The sequence below is a fragment of the Leucopleurus acutus genome (genome assembly GCF_964270905.1).
Source record: "Leucopleurus acutus genome assembly, chromosome: 6".
Lineage (NCBI taxonomy): Eukaryota > Metazoa > Chordata > Mammalia > Artiodactyla > Delphinidae > Leucopleurus > Leucopleurus acutus.
The window spans coordinates 25,536,748-25,554,859 of record NC_139149.1 but is presented as its reverse complement, the minus strand read 5'-3'; the positions used below and the strand labels follow the sequence as shown (position 1 = coordinate 25,554,859).

General features: G+C 39.0%; 1 protein-coding gene across 1 annotated transcript in view; it reads left to right on the top strand.

The window, feature by feature from the left end:
* Positions 1 to 8,731: 8,731 nt before the first annotated feature.
* Positions 8,732 to 18,112, top strand: part of LCT (lactase) — a gene marked incomplete at both ends in the record, with an annotated part of 50,966 nt that continues 41,585 nt past the window's right edge. The window contains 2 exons of the mRNA XM_082841710.1: positions 8,732 to 9,371; positions 17,560 to 17,639. Coding sequence (XP_082697836.1) covers positions 8,732 to 9,371; positions 17,560 to 17,639 — 720 coding nt within the window. The remainder of the gene's footprint in view (positions 9,372 to 17,559; positions 17,640 to 18,112) is intronic.

Below are 18,112 nucleotides of genomic sequence, written 5' to 3'. Positions count from 1 at the left end.
ATAGGGTAAGGGAGACTGGAAATGGATAGAGAAGTTGCAGTTAGCAGCTGCAGGGTATAAGCTCCTGTGAAAACTATGTTCCTAATTAATGGAGGTAGGAGAGCCTGTTGGAATAAGGAAACTTCAGTGTACAGGATCTCAGACTTCCTGTTGAGACAGGAGAGTCTAGGATAAGGCATGGACTAAGGCAGGGACATTCAGTAACAGGTGATAGGAAGAACAACGAGTAAAAACTCAGAAGACAGCAAGAAAGAGTTCCTTCCATGCACTGATTCCCAACTTGATAAAGAAAATGGGGTGAGGAGGTTCCGAAAAGAGAAACAGCCTGACAGAAATTTGAACTTCAATTTGATCAAATACTGAACCCCAAAGCAAAGTGTGAAGCCCAGGGAAGATGAGTTCCTTAATGGTGAATCTGTCTTCTCCTCCCCAATTCTGTCGTTAGTGAAAGTAGGGGCTCTAAAGCAAAGTGAGGCCATTAATACAACTAAAATCAGTTTTTACCCATCTGAATAAGTGTGCTTACTTTTTCACACACCCCCTTTCTCTACATGTTATTTGTCAGGGAAACAAAGTGGCTAATGGATGATGGAGCATGTATAAGATCTTTATGAAGAAAATTAGATGAGTATTTAGTAAGCAGATGTAACTTCTTTCTGAATAGGACGTCTTAAATATTGTATGTTGTCAACTGATCCATAAATTTAATGTATTTTCAACCAAATGCCGACAGATGTCCATCAATAAGCAAATGACTACATAACTTGTGATATAGCAATGCTCTGAGTTATGCAAACTAAAATGAGGGAAATGAAGATGTTTGAAATGGAAATATCTCTAGGACACATGGAAAAGAAAATGTGCAAATAAAGCTGTGGAGCACCTAAATATATAAAGCAAGTATTAACAGACATAGACAGCAAATATTAACAGGATAGACAGCAAAACAATAATAGCAGGGAACTTCAGTACCCCACTTTCATCAAAAGGATAGATCATCCAGTCAGATTATCAATAAGGAAGCACTGACCTTAAATAACATGTTTAGACCAGATGGATGTAACAGACATGCAGAACATTCCATCCAAAAGCAACAGAATATAGACTCTTTTCAAGCACACATGGAAAATTCTTCAGGACAGATCATATGTTAGGACACAAAACAAGTCAATACGTTTAAGAAGACTGAAATCAATATCAGGCATCTTTTCTGACCATAATGGTATAAAACTAGAAATCAACTACAAGAAGCCTAAAAATTTCACAAATATGTGGAAATTAAGCAACCTACTGAACAACCAATGGGTCAAAGAAGAAATTTAAAAATAATGAGAAATGAAAATGGAAACAACATACCAAAACTTACGGGATACAGCAAAAACAGTCTAAGAGGGAAGTATATAGGGATAAAAGCCTACATCAAGAAACAAAGATCGCAACCTAACTTGCTATCTCGGGGGGAAAAAAATGAAGCCCAAAGTTAGTAGAAGAAAGGAAAGAGCAATGAAACTTAAGAGCTGTTTTTTTTCTTTTTAAGATAAAATTGATAAAACTTTAGCTAGACTCACAAAAAAAGCCCTCAAAATCAGAAAGGAAAGAGGAGGTGTTACAAGTTGTACCATGGAAATACAAAGAATCAGATGTTACTGTGAATGATTGTTGGCCAACAAATTGGATAGCCTAGAAGTGGACTGCTAGAAACATACCTACCAAGATTGAATCATGATGAAATGTGAAATGTGAGTAGTCTGGTTAGTAGTGAGGAGATTGAATCAATAATCAAAAACCTCCCAACAAAAGTCCAGGACCATATGGCTTCACTGATGACTTCTACCAAACATTTAAAGAATTAATACCAGTCCTTCTCAAACACTTCCAAAAAATCAAAGAGGAGGAACCACTTCCAAATTCATTTTATGAAACCAGCATTACCCTGATACCAAAGCCAGACAAGGACACCTAAAGAAAAGAAAATTATAGGCCAATATCCCTGATGTACAAAATAGATGCAAAAATCCTTAACAAAACTTCAACAGTATGTTAAAATGACCATACAACATGATCAAGTGGGATTATTCCAGGATGCAAGGATGATTCAACATCTGAAAATCAATCAGTATATTACACCAGTTTAACAAAAAAGGATAAAAATCATGGTCCTCTCCGTAGATGGGGAAAAAAGCATTTGGTAAAATTCAACATCCATTTATGATTTTAAAAAACTGTCAACAAATTGAATATAGAGAGAAAGTACCTCAACATAATAAAGGCCATAGAGACTTTCCTGGTGGTCCCCTGGTTAAGACTCTGTGCTCCCATTGCAGGGGGCCCGGGTTCGATCCCTGGTCGGGGAACTAGATCCTGCATGCCACAACTAAAAACGGATCCTGCACACGGCAACAAAGATTCCATGTGCCACAACTAAGACCCAGCATGGCCAAATATTAAAAATAAAGGCCATAAATGGCAAGCCCACAGCTAATCATACTCTTGGGGATGAGACAAGGGTGCCTGCTCTCACCTCTTATTCAATATAGTATTGGAATCCTAGCCAGAGCTAGGAAAGAAAGGCATCCAAATTAAGGAGAAGTAAAATTGTCACTATTTGCAGATGACATGATGTTGCATATAGAAAACCCTAAAGACTCCACCAAAAAACTTAGAATTGATCAATGAATTCAGCAAAATTGCAGCATACTAAATCAATATGCAAAAATCTGCATTTCTATACACTAATAAAAACTACCAGAAAAAGAAGTTAAGGAAATAATCCCATTTACAGTTGCATAGTAAGAAAAAACATACCTAGGGATAAATTTAACCAAGGAGGTAAAAGACCTGTACACTGAAAACTATAAGCGTGGTGAAAGAAATTGAAGAAGACACAGATAAATGGAAAGATATTCCATGCTTACAGATTGGAAGAATTAATATTGTTAAAATGCCCATACTATCCAGAGGAATCTACACATTCAGTGCAATCTCTATCAAAATTTCCATGGCATTTTTCACAGAAATAGAACAGACAATCCTAAGACTTGTATGGAACCACAAAAGACCCAGAATAACCAAAGCAGTGTTGAGAAAGAATAAAGCTAGAGGTATCATGCTTCCTGATTTCAAGCTGTATTACAAAGGTATAGTAATTAAAACATTATGGTATTGACATTAAAACATACGTATAGATCAGTAGGACAGAATAGAGAACCTAGAAATAAACCCATGTATATATAGTCAGTTAATTTACAACAAAGGAACCAAAAATATACGATAGGGAAAGACGGTCTCTTAAATAAATGGTGTTGGGAAAACTAGATCACTACCTTACACCATACACAAAAGTTAATATGGATTAAAGAGTTGGAGATTAAACCTGAAATCATAAACTTCCTAGAAGAAAACACAGGTGGTAGGTTCCTTGATATCAATCTTGGCAATGATTTTTTGGATTTGACGCTAAAGCAAAGGCAACAAAAGCAAAAATAAATAAATAGGGCTACAACAAACTAAAAAGCTTCTGCACAGCAAAGAAAACCATCAGTCAAATGAAAAAGAATGGGAGAAGATATTTGCAAGTACTGTATCTGATGAGGGCTTAATATCCAAAGTATGTAAAGAATTTATACAAGATAACCATCTAAAATGGGCAGATAATCTGAATAGGCATTTTTCCAAAGAAGATATTCAGATTGCCAACATACATGAAAAGGTGCTCAACATAACTAATCATCAGGGAAATGAAAGTCAAAACCACAATGAGCTATTACATTACACCCATGAGAAAGGCTATTATGAAAAAGGCAAAAAATAACAAGCGTTGGCAAGGATGTGGAGAAAAGAGAACTCTTGTGTAATATTGGTGAGAGCCTCTATGGAAAACATAGAGGTTTCCCAAAAAACTAAAAATAGAACTACCATATAAATCCAGCAATTCCACTTCTAGGTATTTATCTGAAGAAAATGAAAAAGCTAACTCAAAAAGATTGATGCACCCTCATGTTCATTGCCACATTATTTACAATAGCCAAGACATGGAAGCAACCTAAGTGTTCACTGATGGAAGAATGCATAAAATGTATATATATGTACAATCAAGTATTATTCAGCCCTGAAAAGAAGGAAATCTTGTCATTTGTGACAACATGGATGAAACTGGAGGGCATTATGCTAAATGAAATAAGACAGAAAGACAAATAGTGTATAATCTGTGTGGAATCTAAAACATTTTTAGAGTAACTTTTTAATTTATTCATTTTATTTTTTTGGCTATGTTGGGTCTTAGCTGCAGCATGCGGGATCTTTTCATTGTGACACATGGGCTTCTCTAGTTGTAGTGCACAGGCTTCTCTCTAGTTGTGGTGTGTGGGTTTTCTCTGTCTAATTGTGGCGCGAAGGCTCCAGGGTGTATGGGCTGTGTAGTTTGCGGCATGCAGGCTCTCATGTTGAGGTGTGTGAGCTCAGTAGTTGTGGCATGTGGGCTTAGTTCCCCTGCAGCATGTGAGATCTTAGTTCCCCGACCAGGGATCAAACCCGTGTCCCTTCATTGGAAGGTGTATTCTTTACCACTGGACTACCAGGGAAGTCCCTAAAAAAATATTTTTAATAAAATAAAAAATGAACTCATAGGTACAAAGGCTAGATTGGTGGTTGCCAGAGGTGGAGGTGGTAGGTGGGTGAAATGGGTGAAAGTGGTCAAAAGGTACAAACTTACAGTTACAAAATAAATGTCATGGGGATGTAATGTACACCATGGTGACTATAGTTAATAACACTATTTGAAAGTTGCTAAGAGAGTAGATCTTAAACGTTCTCACCACACACAAGAAAAAAATTTGTATCTATGTGTGGTGATGGATATGTTAACTAGATTTATTGTGGTGATATGTGTGCAGTGTATACAATCATGTTGTACACCTGGAACAAATATAATGTTATATGTCAATTGTATCAATTTTTAAAAATTAATTTTAAAAAGGAAAAATACAAGCTTTTATTATAACTTTGTAGAAGAGGCTTTTTAAAACTATGTATAAGCAGAGATGCCATAAGGAAAAAAATTAATAAATTTGACTACACCAAAGTTTAAAAATTAAAAACCAGAGCTACAGATTGGGAAAATGTTTTCTCAACCTATATACGAGAGAAAGGATTAATGTCCAGGAAAAATAAGCTGCAGATGAGAAGAATATACTATATATATGTTTCAATAGCTATATATTTTCTCAGTTTATAATGGGAAAAAGATTATTTCCCAAAATGGATACAGAGCTGATACAAATCAATTTTAAAAATCATTCAAAATTATAAACACACTAATAATTTGATAATATTGTAATAGCATTGGTGGGTTTGTCTGGAATTTGATGTTGTAATGCACTACTGGTAGGAGTATAAATCGGGACACTCCTTTTAGGGAAAAATTTGTCAGTACCATTAGAAGTTAAAATATAACTGACTACCCTATTACCCAGCAATTGTACTCTTCAATATTTTCCCTGAAGAAATAACCTATATATGTATAGAAAAAGGCATATACAATGACATTCATTGTGACATTGTGACACTGAAAATGGAAAATAACCTAAAACCTAATCAACAAATTAATGATTATGCAAGGTCACAAAGTGCAGCTTTCAAAAAGAATAAGATATATCAATATTTGCACAATGTGAAGATCTCCAAGTTGTGCTGTATGGTAAAAATACCAGTTGTAGATCAATACTCACATTATAGTACCTCTTATTTTGTAAACTTGTTAGGTAAAAGTATATTCTTTATGTACATACACATGTAATAAATGGTGAATACTTTTTAGGAAGTAGCTGGGATTAGGTATAAGGCAAATGGAACTATTATCTAAATTTTGGGGATATTTATGAGAATGCATTTATTTAATATTTCTATAATTAATATAATATGCTTTTAGAGAGATAACAATGATTATAAACACAGGAATCTGAAAAATGATACATTTATATGAAGCTGTCAGGGCCACCTTGAAAATTCCACTAAGTGAAATAAAACTTTCTATTAAAATGAATATATATATACATTAACAAGACAATTCTAGGAAAAAGAATGATAGAAGAGGCCATGTCCTATCATAAAGTGAAAAGTACTACGCTACACAGGTATAAAAATTGAAATACTGTGGTACTGGCACAGGAATAGATAGACAAGGAGTAGAAAGTCTAGAAACACATATGTCTAGATAGATATTTCATTTCTGATAGTTGGCATTTCAAATAGTGGGGAGAGAATGGCCTATTCAGTAACCCATTAGAAATTGATAAACCTACCACACAGCACAAACAAAGTTAAAATTCAAGATGGGCTAAAGATCTAAAGATTAGAAACAAGAATATTAAATAATACATTTCACACAAGCTTTCAAAAATATGGTACCAAGTAATGTATTTTGAAGGACACTATAAACCAAATTTTAAAACTAACACTAGAGAGAAATTTTTTTTCTATCACATTTTAATACATGATATCCAAACTCTATTAAGAGTTCTTATATCAATAATAAGTTAATAAAAATGTACAAAGGATATAAAGAAGAAAAACAAGTAGCCAATTAACCTGAAAAGCTACCCCTCTAAACAGAAACAAGTGTCCAAAATATGAAGTTTTATAACAGGTGTGAGCAAACCAGAGAGATTTAGACACACTTCTAACTGTAGGTAGGATTTAAATTTGAAGAAGCCTGTTTTAGAAGACTTTGGATTACAATAAAAATTCCAAATGGGCATGCCATTGAGTCAGCAACTTAATTTCTAAGAATCTATCTTAAAGAAAAGAAATGTGGACAAAGATGTATAACTAAAGATACAGATATTAATTTGCAACATATTAAAATTAAGAACCAACCAGTGTTCAATACGCAAGAGGTTAAACTATGGTACAACCTTACTGTGGAATGCTATGCATCTGTTAAAAAGAAGTGGGTCTACATATTCTGGTATAAACAGAGCTCCAAGCACTATTAAGTGAAGGAAAATAAAAAACAACTGAGGAATGCTACATAAGACATAATTCCATATATGTTAAATTATATATTTTAAATGTTATACACATGTATGTTTGCATTATATATATGTAATAATAGCTATCATTCAGTTGCATTGTTCTTAATATGCTAATGAATGACCTCATTTAAATCTCACAACCTATCTGTCACCATTATACAGATGAGGAAGCAGGCACAGAGAAATTTAGTAACTTTCGCCAGATGAGATTTAAACACTGGCATTCCTGAACAGCCATTAATATGTACAGAGAAAGGAAACTGGAAGGAAACACAGTGTTGAAAGTGATTACCCTATGAAGGGAAGGGAAGAGGGCAATTAGTAAGTTTTCATATATATTTCTGTATTGTTTGAATCTTTTACAAAATGTGTTCATCATTTACTTACATATTTTTATTTTATTTTATTTATTTTTAAGATTTTTTATTTATTTATTTTTGGCTGCGTGGGGTCTTAGTTGCGGCACTTGGGATCTTCACTGAGGCATGCGGGATCTTCTGTTGTGGCACGTGGTGTCTTCATTGCGGCTCCCAGGCTTCTCTCTAGTTGTGGCATGCAGGTTTTTTCTCTTCTCTAGTTGTGGTGCACAGGCTCCACGGCACGTGGGCTCTGTAGTTTGTGGCACACGGGCTCTAGACGGGGCGCAAGAGCTCAGTAGTTGTGGCGTGCAGGCTTAGTTGCCCTGTGGCATGTGGGATCATAGTTCCCTGACAAGGGATCGAACCCGTGTCCCCTGCCTTGTAAAGTGGATTCTTTACCACTGAACCACCAGGAAGTCCCTACTTTTTTTTTTTTTTTTTTTTTTATTGGCTGCATTGGGTCTTTGTTGCTGTGCGCAGGCTTTCTCTACTTGCAGCGAGTGGGGGCTACTGTTCATTGTGGTGTGCAGGCTTCTTATTGTGGTGGCTTCTCTTTTGCGGAGCAAGGGCTCCAGGCGCGGACTCCAGTAGTTGTGTCACGCAGGCTCAGTAGTTGTGGCTCACGGGCTCTAGAGCACAGGCTCAGTAGTTGTGGCGCACGGGCTCAGTTGCTCCACTGTGTGTGGGATCTTCCCGGACCAGGGCTCGCACCCATGTCCCCTGCATTGGCAGGCGGATTCTTAACCACTGCGCCACCAGGGAAGTCCCTCTACATGTTTTTTTTTGTGTGTTGTTTTTTCGGTATGTGGGCCTCTCACTGTTGTGGCCTCTCCCGTTGCAGAGCAGAGATTCCAGATGCACAGGCTCAGCGGCCATGGCGCATGGGCCCAGCCGCTCCGCGGCATGTGGGATCTTCCCGGACCAGGGCACGAACCCGTGTCCCCTGTATTGGCAGGCGGACTCTCAACCACTGCGCCACCAGGGAAGCCCCCCCCGCTACATGTTTTTAAAGGAGAAAAAAAGTTTGGCGAGGAACTCACTTTTGTTCTGCTATGTAAATAAGTTTTAAAATAATTTGTAAGTAAGAAAAAATGTGGAGAACTTTTTTTCTGCAGACACTTCCCAGGTTCCTTGGCATAAATTGTGTGAGAAGTTTGAGGTTTTTGTGTTATCTCTTATAGTTTTAAATTTTTTTGATGTTACATAGTTGAATCACATACTGATTTTATTATCGTAGATAACCCAGTTACATAGTAAGTGTTTACAGTCACTTAATATTTTACAATCTCAACTGTAGTTATAAAGTAAGTATTCCACATACCTCCTAACAGTTCCTTGAAGATGGAGCTAGTCTGGCATTTAGTCCTTATTGTCCTCCTAAGTTTTTCTTGTTGGGGGTTAGACTGGGAATCTGATAGAAACTTCATTTCAGCTGCTGGTCCTCTAACCAGCGACTTGCTACACAACCTGAGGGGTCCACTGGGAAACCAGGATGCTCCCTTTGTAACAGGAGACAAAGAAATTTATGTTTGTCACCAGCCACTGCCCTCTTTCCTGCCAGAGTACTTTAGCAGTGTTCGTGCCATTATGATCACTCATTACAAAGTATTTCTGCCGTGGGCACAGCTACTCCCAGAAGGAACCTCCAAGAACCCAGACAAGGAAACAGTGCAGTGCTACCGGCAACTCCTTGAGGCCCTCAAGAGTGCTCAGCTTCAGCCCCTGGTGGTCCTGCACCACCAGACCCTTCCTGCCAGCACCGTCCAGAGAACTGAGGCCTTTGCTGATCTCTTTGCTGACTATGCCTCCTTCATCTTCCACTCCTTTGGGGACCTAGTTGAGATCTGGTTCACTTTTAGTGACTTGGAGGAAGTGATAATGGAGCTTCCCCACCAGGAATCAAGATCTTCACGTCTCCAGATCCTCACTGATGCCCACAGAAAAGCCTATGAGATTTTCCATGAAAAATATGCTTCTCAAGGTGAGTACACATGACCCAGGTGGCTGACCCACCGGCAGCCTTCATTACCCACCTTCCTCCACCCTCCTTAAAGCAGGACTCAGCATTTCTTTCCACTTACCTCCAATAGTCCCTTTGGGACTTCCCTGGCAGTCCAGTGGTTAAGACTCCGAGCTTCCACCGCAGGGGGTATGGGTTCAAGCATCCCTGGTCGGGGAAGTAAGATTCCGCATGCCACAAAGCACAGCCTAAAAAAAGTCCCCCATATCTATTTATTAGTGAGAAATTAATACCGTACTGAAGATTTCCCAGTGGAGGTAGGTAGGGGTGGTTTACATTGTACAGTGCCCAGCATTCCCTTTGAAAAATATCTTTTGAGCCCCCTTGCCCAATCTTTTTTTTTTTTTAATAAATTTATTTATTTATTTTTGGCTGTGTTGGGTCTTTGTTGCTGTGCACAAGCTTTCTTTAGTTGTGGTGAGTGGGGGCTGCTCTTCGTTGTGGTGCGCGGGCTTCTCATTGTCGTGGCTTCTCGTTGTGGAGCACGGGCTCTAGGCGCGCAGGCTTCAGTAGTTGTGGCACGCGGGCTCAGTAGTTGTGGCTTGTGGGCTCTAGAGCGCAGGCTCAGTAGTTGTAGCGCATGGGCTGAGTTGCTCTGCGGCATGTGGGATCTTCCCAGGCCAGGGCTCGAACCCATGTCCCTTGCATTGGCAGGCAGATTCTTAACCACTGCGCCGCCAGGGAAGTCCCCTTGCCCAATCTTGAGTCTGCACTATCACCGATTATCTTTCTGTCCTCCTTTCTCCAGTCCTGCATCCCTGACTCTTCCTACCATTTCAAGATTGCCCATCCTCTCATCCACCCCGTTTTCTTTTATTTATTTATTTATTTTTATTTTATGTGTGTGTGTGTGTGTTTCGGTCACGCCCCTCAGCTTGGGGGATTTCAGTTCCCCGACCAGGGATCAAACCCATGCCCCCTGCAGTGGAAGCCCAGAGTCCTAACCACTGGACCTCCAGGGAATTCCTGAGCCTCCCCTTTTTCTTATGCAAAGCGAGTTACATGTTCTAGTTGAAGCCTATATTCCAGCAGGGGAGACAAATACAAAGATAAAATAATAATATGCTGACAGATAGTGAGAAGAGCATGCTTACAATTGTCCGTATTCCTGCTTCATGGCTAGTTTAAGGTTCCAATTCAGTAGGCCCGGATGGAATCAGGACATTGATTTTAATAAATTCCCTAGGTGAATCTAGGCTAGGTACACCAAAAAATTGGTACACCAATTTTGAGAACCAATTTTGGATTATATATGCTTCCTGGTTTTTATTATATACTGTATGTATATTTTTATACATAGTATATAATACATCTGCATACTTGTATACTCTGCCTTTGAAACTTAACATATTTAATGAATATATTCTCATTTTATTAAAAACTCTTTGAAAGCATGATTTTCAGTGTTGTTACAGGTTCCCATTATATTAATGGATCATAGAGTTTAAAATATTCTTTCATTTTTGTATATAAGTTTATTTAATTTTCACTATTAAAAATTATGTTGGGCTTCCCTGGTGGCGCAGTGGTTGAGAGTCCACCTGCCGATGCAGGGGACACGGGTTCGTGCCCTGCTCCGGGAAGATCCCACATGCCGCCGAGCGGCTGGGCCCGTGAGCCATGGCCGCTTTTAACCAACATATGTTGGTTAAAAGCAAAATAACTTTTTGAAGGTGGGGATATTGAATAATATCCCCCAAACTGAAAAGGAACTTTGAGACCAAAAAGTGAAGCAGGCAACTTCATAAAATGCAATTATGGAGTTTATTGTGGGTAATTTACATATGGGTAAGATCGGGTGAACAGCGATCTGGAAGCATTTGCAGCTGCATTCCTTACTGCCAAAAGGGGCACAAGGGAATTTAAAGGGGCCAAAGCTAAAAATGCAGTCTGATTATTAAGGGAGAAGCACATCTGCACCAGTGGGACTGGAAGTTTTTCCATCCCCTTGGGGGTCTCATGACCATTATTCCTTGAGGACCATTAACCATCTGTGTCAGCTAAAGAGCATTCTTCCAGTTCTTGTATCTGATGAAGACAAGGGTAAAAGTTGATAGGAAACTTATCTGGCTTGGGTGCATTACTTGTGAGTAGGCTAAAGCTCAGTCACACAGGAAGGGGAGGGGTTAGGACTGTGGGCCTAAGATGGAGCTGACAAAATAGAGTCAGTGTGGTTCAGCCACACAATAACTAACACCCATGGAGTGACCACTCAGTCCAGCAATTAAAATATAACAGAATACTGTGGTGATTTTGTAACACGGAATTACTGAATCACTATGTTGTGCACATGGAACTAACATAGTGTTGTAGGTCAATTATGCTTCAATTTTTTAAAGAGTAAGAAAACAGCAAAAAATTATATATAATACATATATATAATATATATATTACACCACTTCACATCAATTAGGATGGCTGTAATAAAAAAGACAGACAGGGACTTCCCTGGTGGCGCAGTGGTTCAGAATCTGCCTGCCAATGCAGGGGACACAAGTTCCAGCCCTGGCCCAGGAAGCTCTCACATGCTGGAGAGCAACTAAGCCTGTGTGCCACAACTACTGAGCCTGTGCTCTAGAGCTCAAGAGCCACAAGTACTGAGCCTACATGCCACAACTACTGAAACCCATGCACCTAGAGCCCGTGCTCCACACCAAGAGAAACCACCACAATGAGAAGCCTGCGCACCGCAACGAAGAGTAGCCCCCACTTGCTGCAACCAGAGAAAGCCCGTGCACAGCAATGAAGACCCAATGCAGCCAAAAATAAATAAGTAAATAAATTTATTTTTTTAAAAAAAGACACAATAACAAGTGTTGGCAATGATGCTGAGAAATTGGAACACTCATACTTTGCTGGTGGGAAGGAATTATGGTGCAGCCACTTTGGAAATCAGTTTGGCAGTTCCTCAAGTTAAATTTTAGAGTTACCATATGACTCAACAATTCCTCTCCTAGGTATATATCCAAGAGAAATAAAAGCAAATGTCCAGACAAAAACGCATCACAAATGTTCATAGCAGTATTATTCGTAATAACCAAAAGTGGAAACAACCCTAATGTCCATCAATTGATGGATAAACAAAAAGTGGCATATCAGTACAATGGAGTATTACTCAGCCCTTGAAAGGAATGATGTACTGATTCGTACTACAACATGATAATCCTTGAAGACATTATGCTAAGTGAAAGCAGCCAGTCTCAGACCACATATTATATGATTTCATTTATATTAAATATCCAGAGTAGACAAATCTATAGAGACACTAAAGTAGAGTAGCTATATCTGGGGCTAGAAGAGAGAATGGGAAGTGACTGCTAATGGTTATATAATTTCTTCCTGGGTTACTAAAATGTTCTGGAATTAGTGGAGATGGTTGCACAGCTTTGTAAATGTACTAAAGACCACTGAATTGTATACTTTAAAGCGATGAATTTTATGGTATATGAATTATATCTCAGTTTTTTAATGTTAAAAAATTAATTGGAAGGTTGAGAGTTTATAAAACAAAACAAACCATACCACAACTTATGTCTACTTGTATATTCTTCCCTATCTCATCTCCCATCCTCCCCCACCCCATCCCAGGTTACCACTGTGCTAAATATTCCATCCATTTTTATTAGTCTATGGCTTTCCCCTCTTCCCCATTTGGTGTCCGTAATGGAGGTACAAGGTCAAACGTTTTGAATAAAAATATTTAATTACAGAAAAATTGGGATTTTACTAAATATATTGTAGCCCCCCAAAATTCACCATGTTTTAAAAATATGTTTAAAAATTAAATTCCCGAGCTTCCCTGGTGGCGCAGTGGTTGAGAGTCCGCCTGCTGATGCAGGGGACACGGGTTCGTGCCCCGGTCCGGGAGGATCCCACATGCCGCGGAGCGGCTGGGCCCGTGAGCCATGGACGCTGGGCCTGTTTGTCCGGAGCCTGTGCTCCGCGATGGGAGAGGCCACAGCAGTGAGAGGCCCGCGTACCACAAAAAAAAAAAAAAAAAAAAAAATTAAACTCCCATTTACTGCTGATTAGAAAATAAACAAGGTGAAATGCAGTTCTGATTTTTTCCTAAGAATTTTTTTATCAGGGTATGATTTACACACAGTGAAGTGCATAGATCTTAATTTTACACTTTGATTAGTTTTGACAAACCCATACATCCATGTAACCCATACCTTTATCAAGATATAAGACATTAACCAACACCTCCAAAAATCCCATTCCTGATCAATTTTATCCCTTCCTAATCAATCCCTACCCAAGGAACAACCACTGATCTGACTTCTATCAGCATAGTTACGAATGGAATCATAAGTATGTACTTTTTTGTTTGTCTTTTTTCATTTGGCATGTTTGTGAGATTATTTTGTTGCTGTGTTAGTAATTTGCTCCTTGTTTCTTCTAAGTGGTGTTCTATCATGGATGTATCACAATTGAGGGGCATTGGTGCAATTTCCAGTTTTTATCTCCTATAAATAAGTTGCTATGAACGTTCTTGTACAAGTTTTTGCATGGACATATGTTTTCATTTCTCTTGGATAAATACCTAGGAGTGGAATTGCTGGATTTCAGGGGAGAGATGTATTTGACTTTCTAAGAAACTGCCAGTTTCCCAAAGCAATTGTTCCATTTTATACTCCCACTAGCCGTGTGTGAGAATTTCAGTGGCCTCACATCCTCACCAACGTTTGGCATTTTCATCCTTTCTATTTTAGCCATTCTGATGGTATCTCATTGAGATTCCATTACTTTTTTAAAAATATAGTTTCTATCCCAACTGCATGTGTGCTTAAACAATATAGTTTTCAATTTTGATTGGTTTGGTTTTGAGCATCATGAAAGAGTATTATACTTTTTGTAGTCCTCTAGGACTTCTTTTTTCTCCAACAAAACTGTTTCAAAAACTTATTCATATTGTTGAATATAGCTATAGTATCTTCTTTTCACTGCTATCTGATATTCCATTGTGGGACTAAGCCACATTTTATTGATTAATTCTCCTGCTTATGTGCATCAGCCACCAGAATGGCTACTATTTTTAAAAAGCAGAAGATCCCAAGTGTTGGTGAGGATAGAGAGAAATTATAACCCTGTGCATTGCTGGCCAGTATGTAAACGGTGTAGCCACTATGGAAAACTCTGTGGCAGTTCCTCAAGAAATTAAACATAAAATTACCGTATGATCTAGCACTTGTGGGTATATACCCAAAAGAATTGAAAGCAGGGACTTGAACAGATATTTGCACACCCATTTTCATAGCAGCATTATTCACAATAGCCAAAAGATGGAAATAATCCAAATGCCCAGACAAGGATGAATGGATAAAGAAAATATGCTAGATACATACAATTGAATATTATTCAGCGTTAAAAAGAAATGAAATTCTGACACATGCTACAGCATGGATGAACCTTGAAGACATTATGCTAAGTGAAATAAGCCAGACACAAAAGGACAAATATTGTATGGTTCCACCTATGTGAGGGACCTAGAATGATCAAATTCACAGAGACAGAAAGTAGAATAATGATTACCAGAGGCTGGGAGGAGGGGGAAATGGGGGAGATACTGATCATGGACACAGAGTTTCAGCTTGAGATGATGGAAAAGTTTGGGAGGTAGATGGTGGTGACAGTTGCACAGCAATGTGGATGTATTTAAAGCCACTTAAAAAAATTTTAATGGTAAATTTTATGTTATGTATTTTTACCACAATTCTGAAAAGTTCTTTTCTAATCTTTCTATATGTGTTATTATAAACCTCCTATTGATGTTTTTAATGTGCACCATGGGAAGGATACAAAAGAAGGTTCTTAGCAGAGAGTCAGAGGGAGAGCAGGAGAGTGAACATCCCTCTCACATAAGAGTAGAGTTGCACACAGCACCCACCTCTTGTACAACACTGGGACACAATCTACAGCAACACTTGAGTCCCCACCCACCTCTTGAAGCATTGATACTGGCAGTTCAATACTGTCCGTATTACTTTTATTGAAGCATTTAGGGCAAAAGAGAAAGGAGCAAACGGAAAGGGACTATTTTTTAATGGACAACGGCAATGGTTTTTGGAGGAAGAACTTCCCTTTGTGGTGGAAACAGAATTGAGCTTATCCTTAGTGAAATCTACTAATGCCTGTTAGGGACATGAACTTACACAGTGCTGTGCAGTGATTTTTCTACATGGCCTTGAAACAGTTAATTCTCAACCCACAGCAAATACTGACTTTGAGTTCTGTAGACAAGAATACCGACTTTTAACCATCTCCAGCAAAAATTACAAGATAAATTATCTTAAGCCAGAGCAATTACCCCCCATTTCATTCCCAAGAAAACATGAAACTGCAAGCTTAGAATGAGAATCTAGTTTTGAGTAATCTGCATTTTACATTATTTTAAGAAGTATAGTTTGTGCTTGCACTGGGAACAGGTTGGGAACCATATCGGGAAGTTTATTTTGTATGATATGAGAATTTCTGGGACTTCAGGTACATTAGTTCACTCTGATTCTAAAAACAGCTTGTAAAGTCAAATAGAAGTGATTTGTGGGTCAATTGTGCTTAGGGATTAACTGTACTCTTGTGTCATGTCATTGATCCAGAGATAATACTAAATTGTACATTTTAAAGTGTTCAGCACAGTCTGAGAACATGTGTTCTATGTGAGCTGATGTGATGATAGACTGAAGCATGGAAATCTGTGGAATGTGAAATGGCTCCATCGGGCACAATCACTGAATAACTGGCAAATATTGTTATCTTATCAGAATGAGGACTAAATGTCTCTGAGTGATATTCCCTTCTCAGGGGATTTCAAAGTTCCATTATGTTTATCAAAATAAGAACTTTGATAGTTGGCAGCGGTTGTTAATAGTGGTTTCATTGACTGGGGAGATCTTTCTCCTGTATAGAATTTGGATGCAGGAGAGAAGTCAGACATATAGTCTTATAGTTTAAGTCTCAAACTCTGGTTTCATTCAATTTTTGTTTACTGTTTCCAAAGCACAGGTCTGAGCACCTGCCTATGCACCCAGTCCTAAGCTTGCTGTTTGGAGGGCCTAGAGAAATGTTTAAGTTTGCCCCTCAAGGAGCACACAATCCAGCAGGAGATAAAGACTTATGCACATCAAAGAGTTAGATGGCACTGCCAACAACTGAGGAATCCCAAGTCCACAGCAGCGTGTTTTGAGTTGTGGTCTGAGCATCACTGCCTCAGAAGCACCCAGGAAGCTTGTTAAAAGGCACTTGCTCCTGGGCCCACCCCAGTGGGCTGACGAGAAGGACAGGTGATTCTGATGCACATAAGCTTAAGCACCACTGTTAGGTGATCAAATGTCAAAGCAAGTGGGTACAAGCTGCACAGATTTATATTTCCTTCATGCGCAGTAAGTGTCGAATGGACATTTGCACAGCAAAAAAGGACAGGTAACAGCAGTCCCCTGAGAACGCCCTGCCTTTCAAAAGTCCCTCCCCACTTGGAACTCTTAGCTATTTGGAACCAATGGTTCCCAAGCTTTAGTGTGTATCAGAATCACCTGGAGAGCTTGTAAAGCACGCAGAGGCCACGGTTTATTAGGAACTTAGGACGCAGTTCTCTCCTTTCCGCCTTTTACATTGCTCAGGGTTGGGGGAAGGAACTGCTTTTATTCTTACAAAAGACTTTACAAGTGTCCTGCACTTCACCATCCTGATTTACATGAAACACTCTTTAAAAGGACATTTTTAATTTTTTTTAAAATTTATTTTATTTATTGTTTTTGCGTTACACGGGCCTCTCACTGTTGTGGCCTCTCCCGTTGCGGAGCACAGGCTCTGGACGCGCAGGCTCAGCGGCCATGGCCCACGGGCCCAGCCGCTCCGCGGCATGTGGGAATCCTCCCGGACTGGGGCATGAACCCGTGTCCCCTGCATCGGCAGGCGGACTCTCAACCACTGCGCCACCAGGGAAGCCCAGGACATTTTTTAAAAAGCTACCTTGTTTTCTAAAATCTTTCAGCTAGGGTAAAATCATGTGAGTGATTTCTTAAGAAATCCTTTTTAAAGTCAGTGAACATGGAATAGAAAGGTCAAGAGGAAATGAGTTCGCCAGGGGCTTCTGGGGTCACAGGCTCCTTCCTCTCTCACCTTCAGCCCTTCCTCTGGTTGGTTTCAGGCCAAAAGCTCTCTGTCGTCCTGCGAGCCCAGGTGGTTTCCGAGCTCCTGCTAGAACCGTCTACGTCTGCACTTGCCAAGGTAATGACAGCCCAAAGAAATAGTATCTGTAACTTCTCAGGAAAGTTGCTATTTTAATTTTAAAAAACCAAGAGAAATTTTTGTCTGTTGGCTTGACATTCTTTTTTTTAATCTATTTTATTGAAGTATAGTTGACTTACAATGTTGTGTTAATTTCTGCTGTACAGCAAAGTGATTCAGTTATACATATATATATGTATTCTTTTTCATATTGTTTTCCATTATGGTTTATCACAGGGTATTGAATATAGTTCCCTGTGCTATACAGTAGGACCTTGTTGTTTATCCATCCTCTGTATAATAGTTTGCTTGACATTCTTACAAATGCCTCTTATGAGTGTTATGCATTCTCTAGATTCATAATTACTTTAAAACAAAATCCTATTTGTTGTAGCCCCAGCTCTCACTTGGTCAAGTGTCAGATTTTGCCTGCACAAAGAAGTCAAATGCCTCTGCTCTTGCTCTGACTTTTT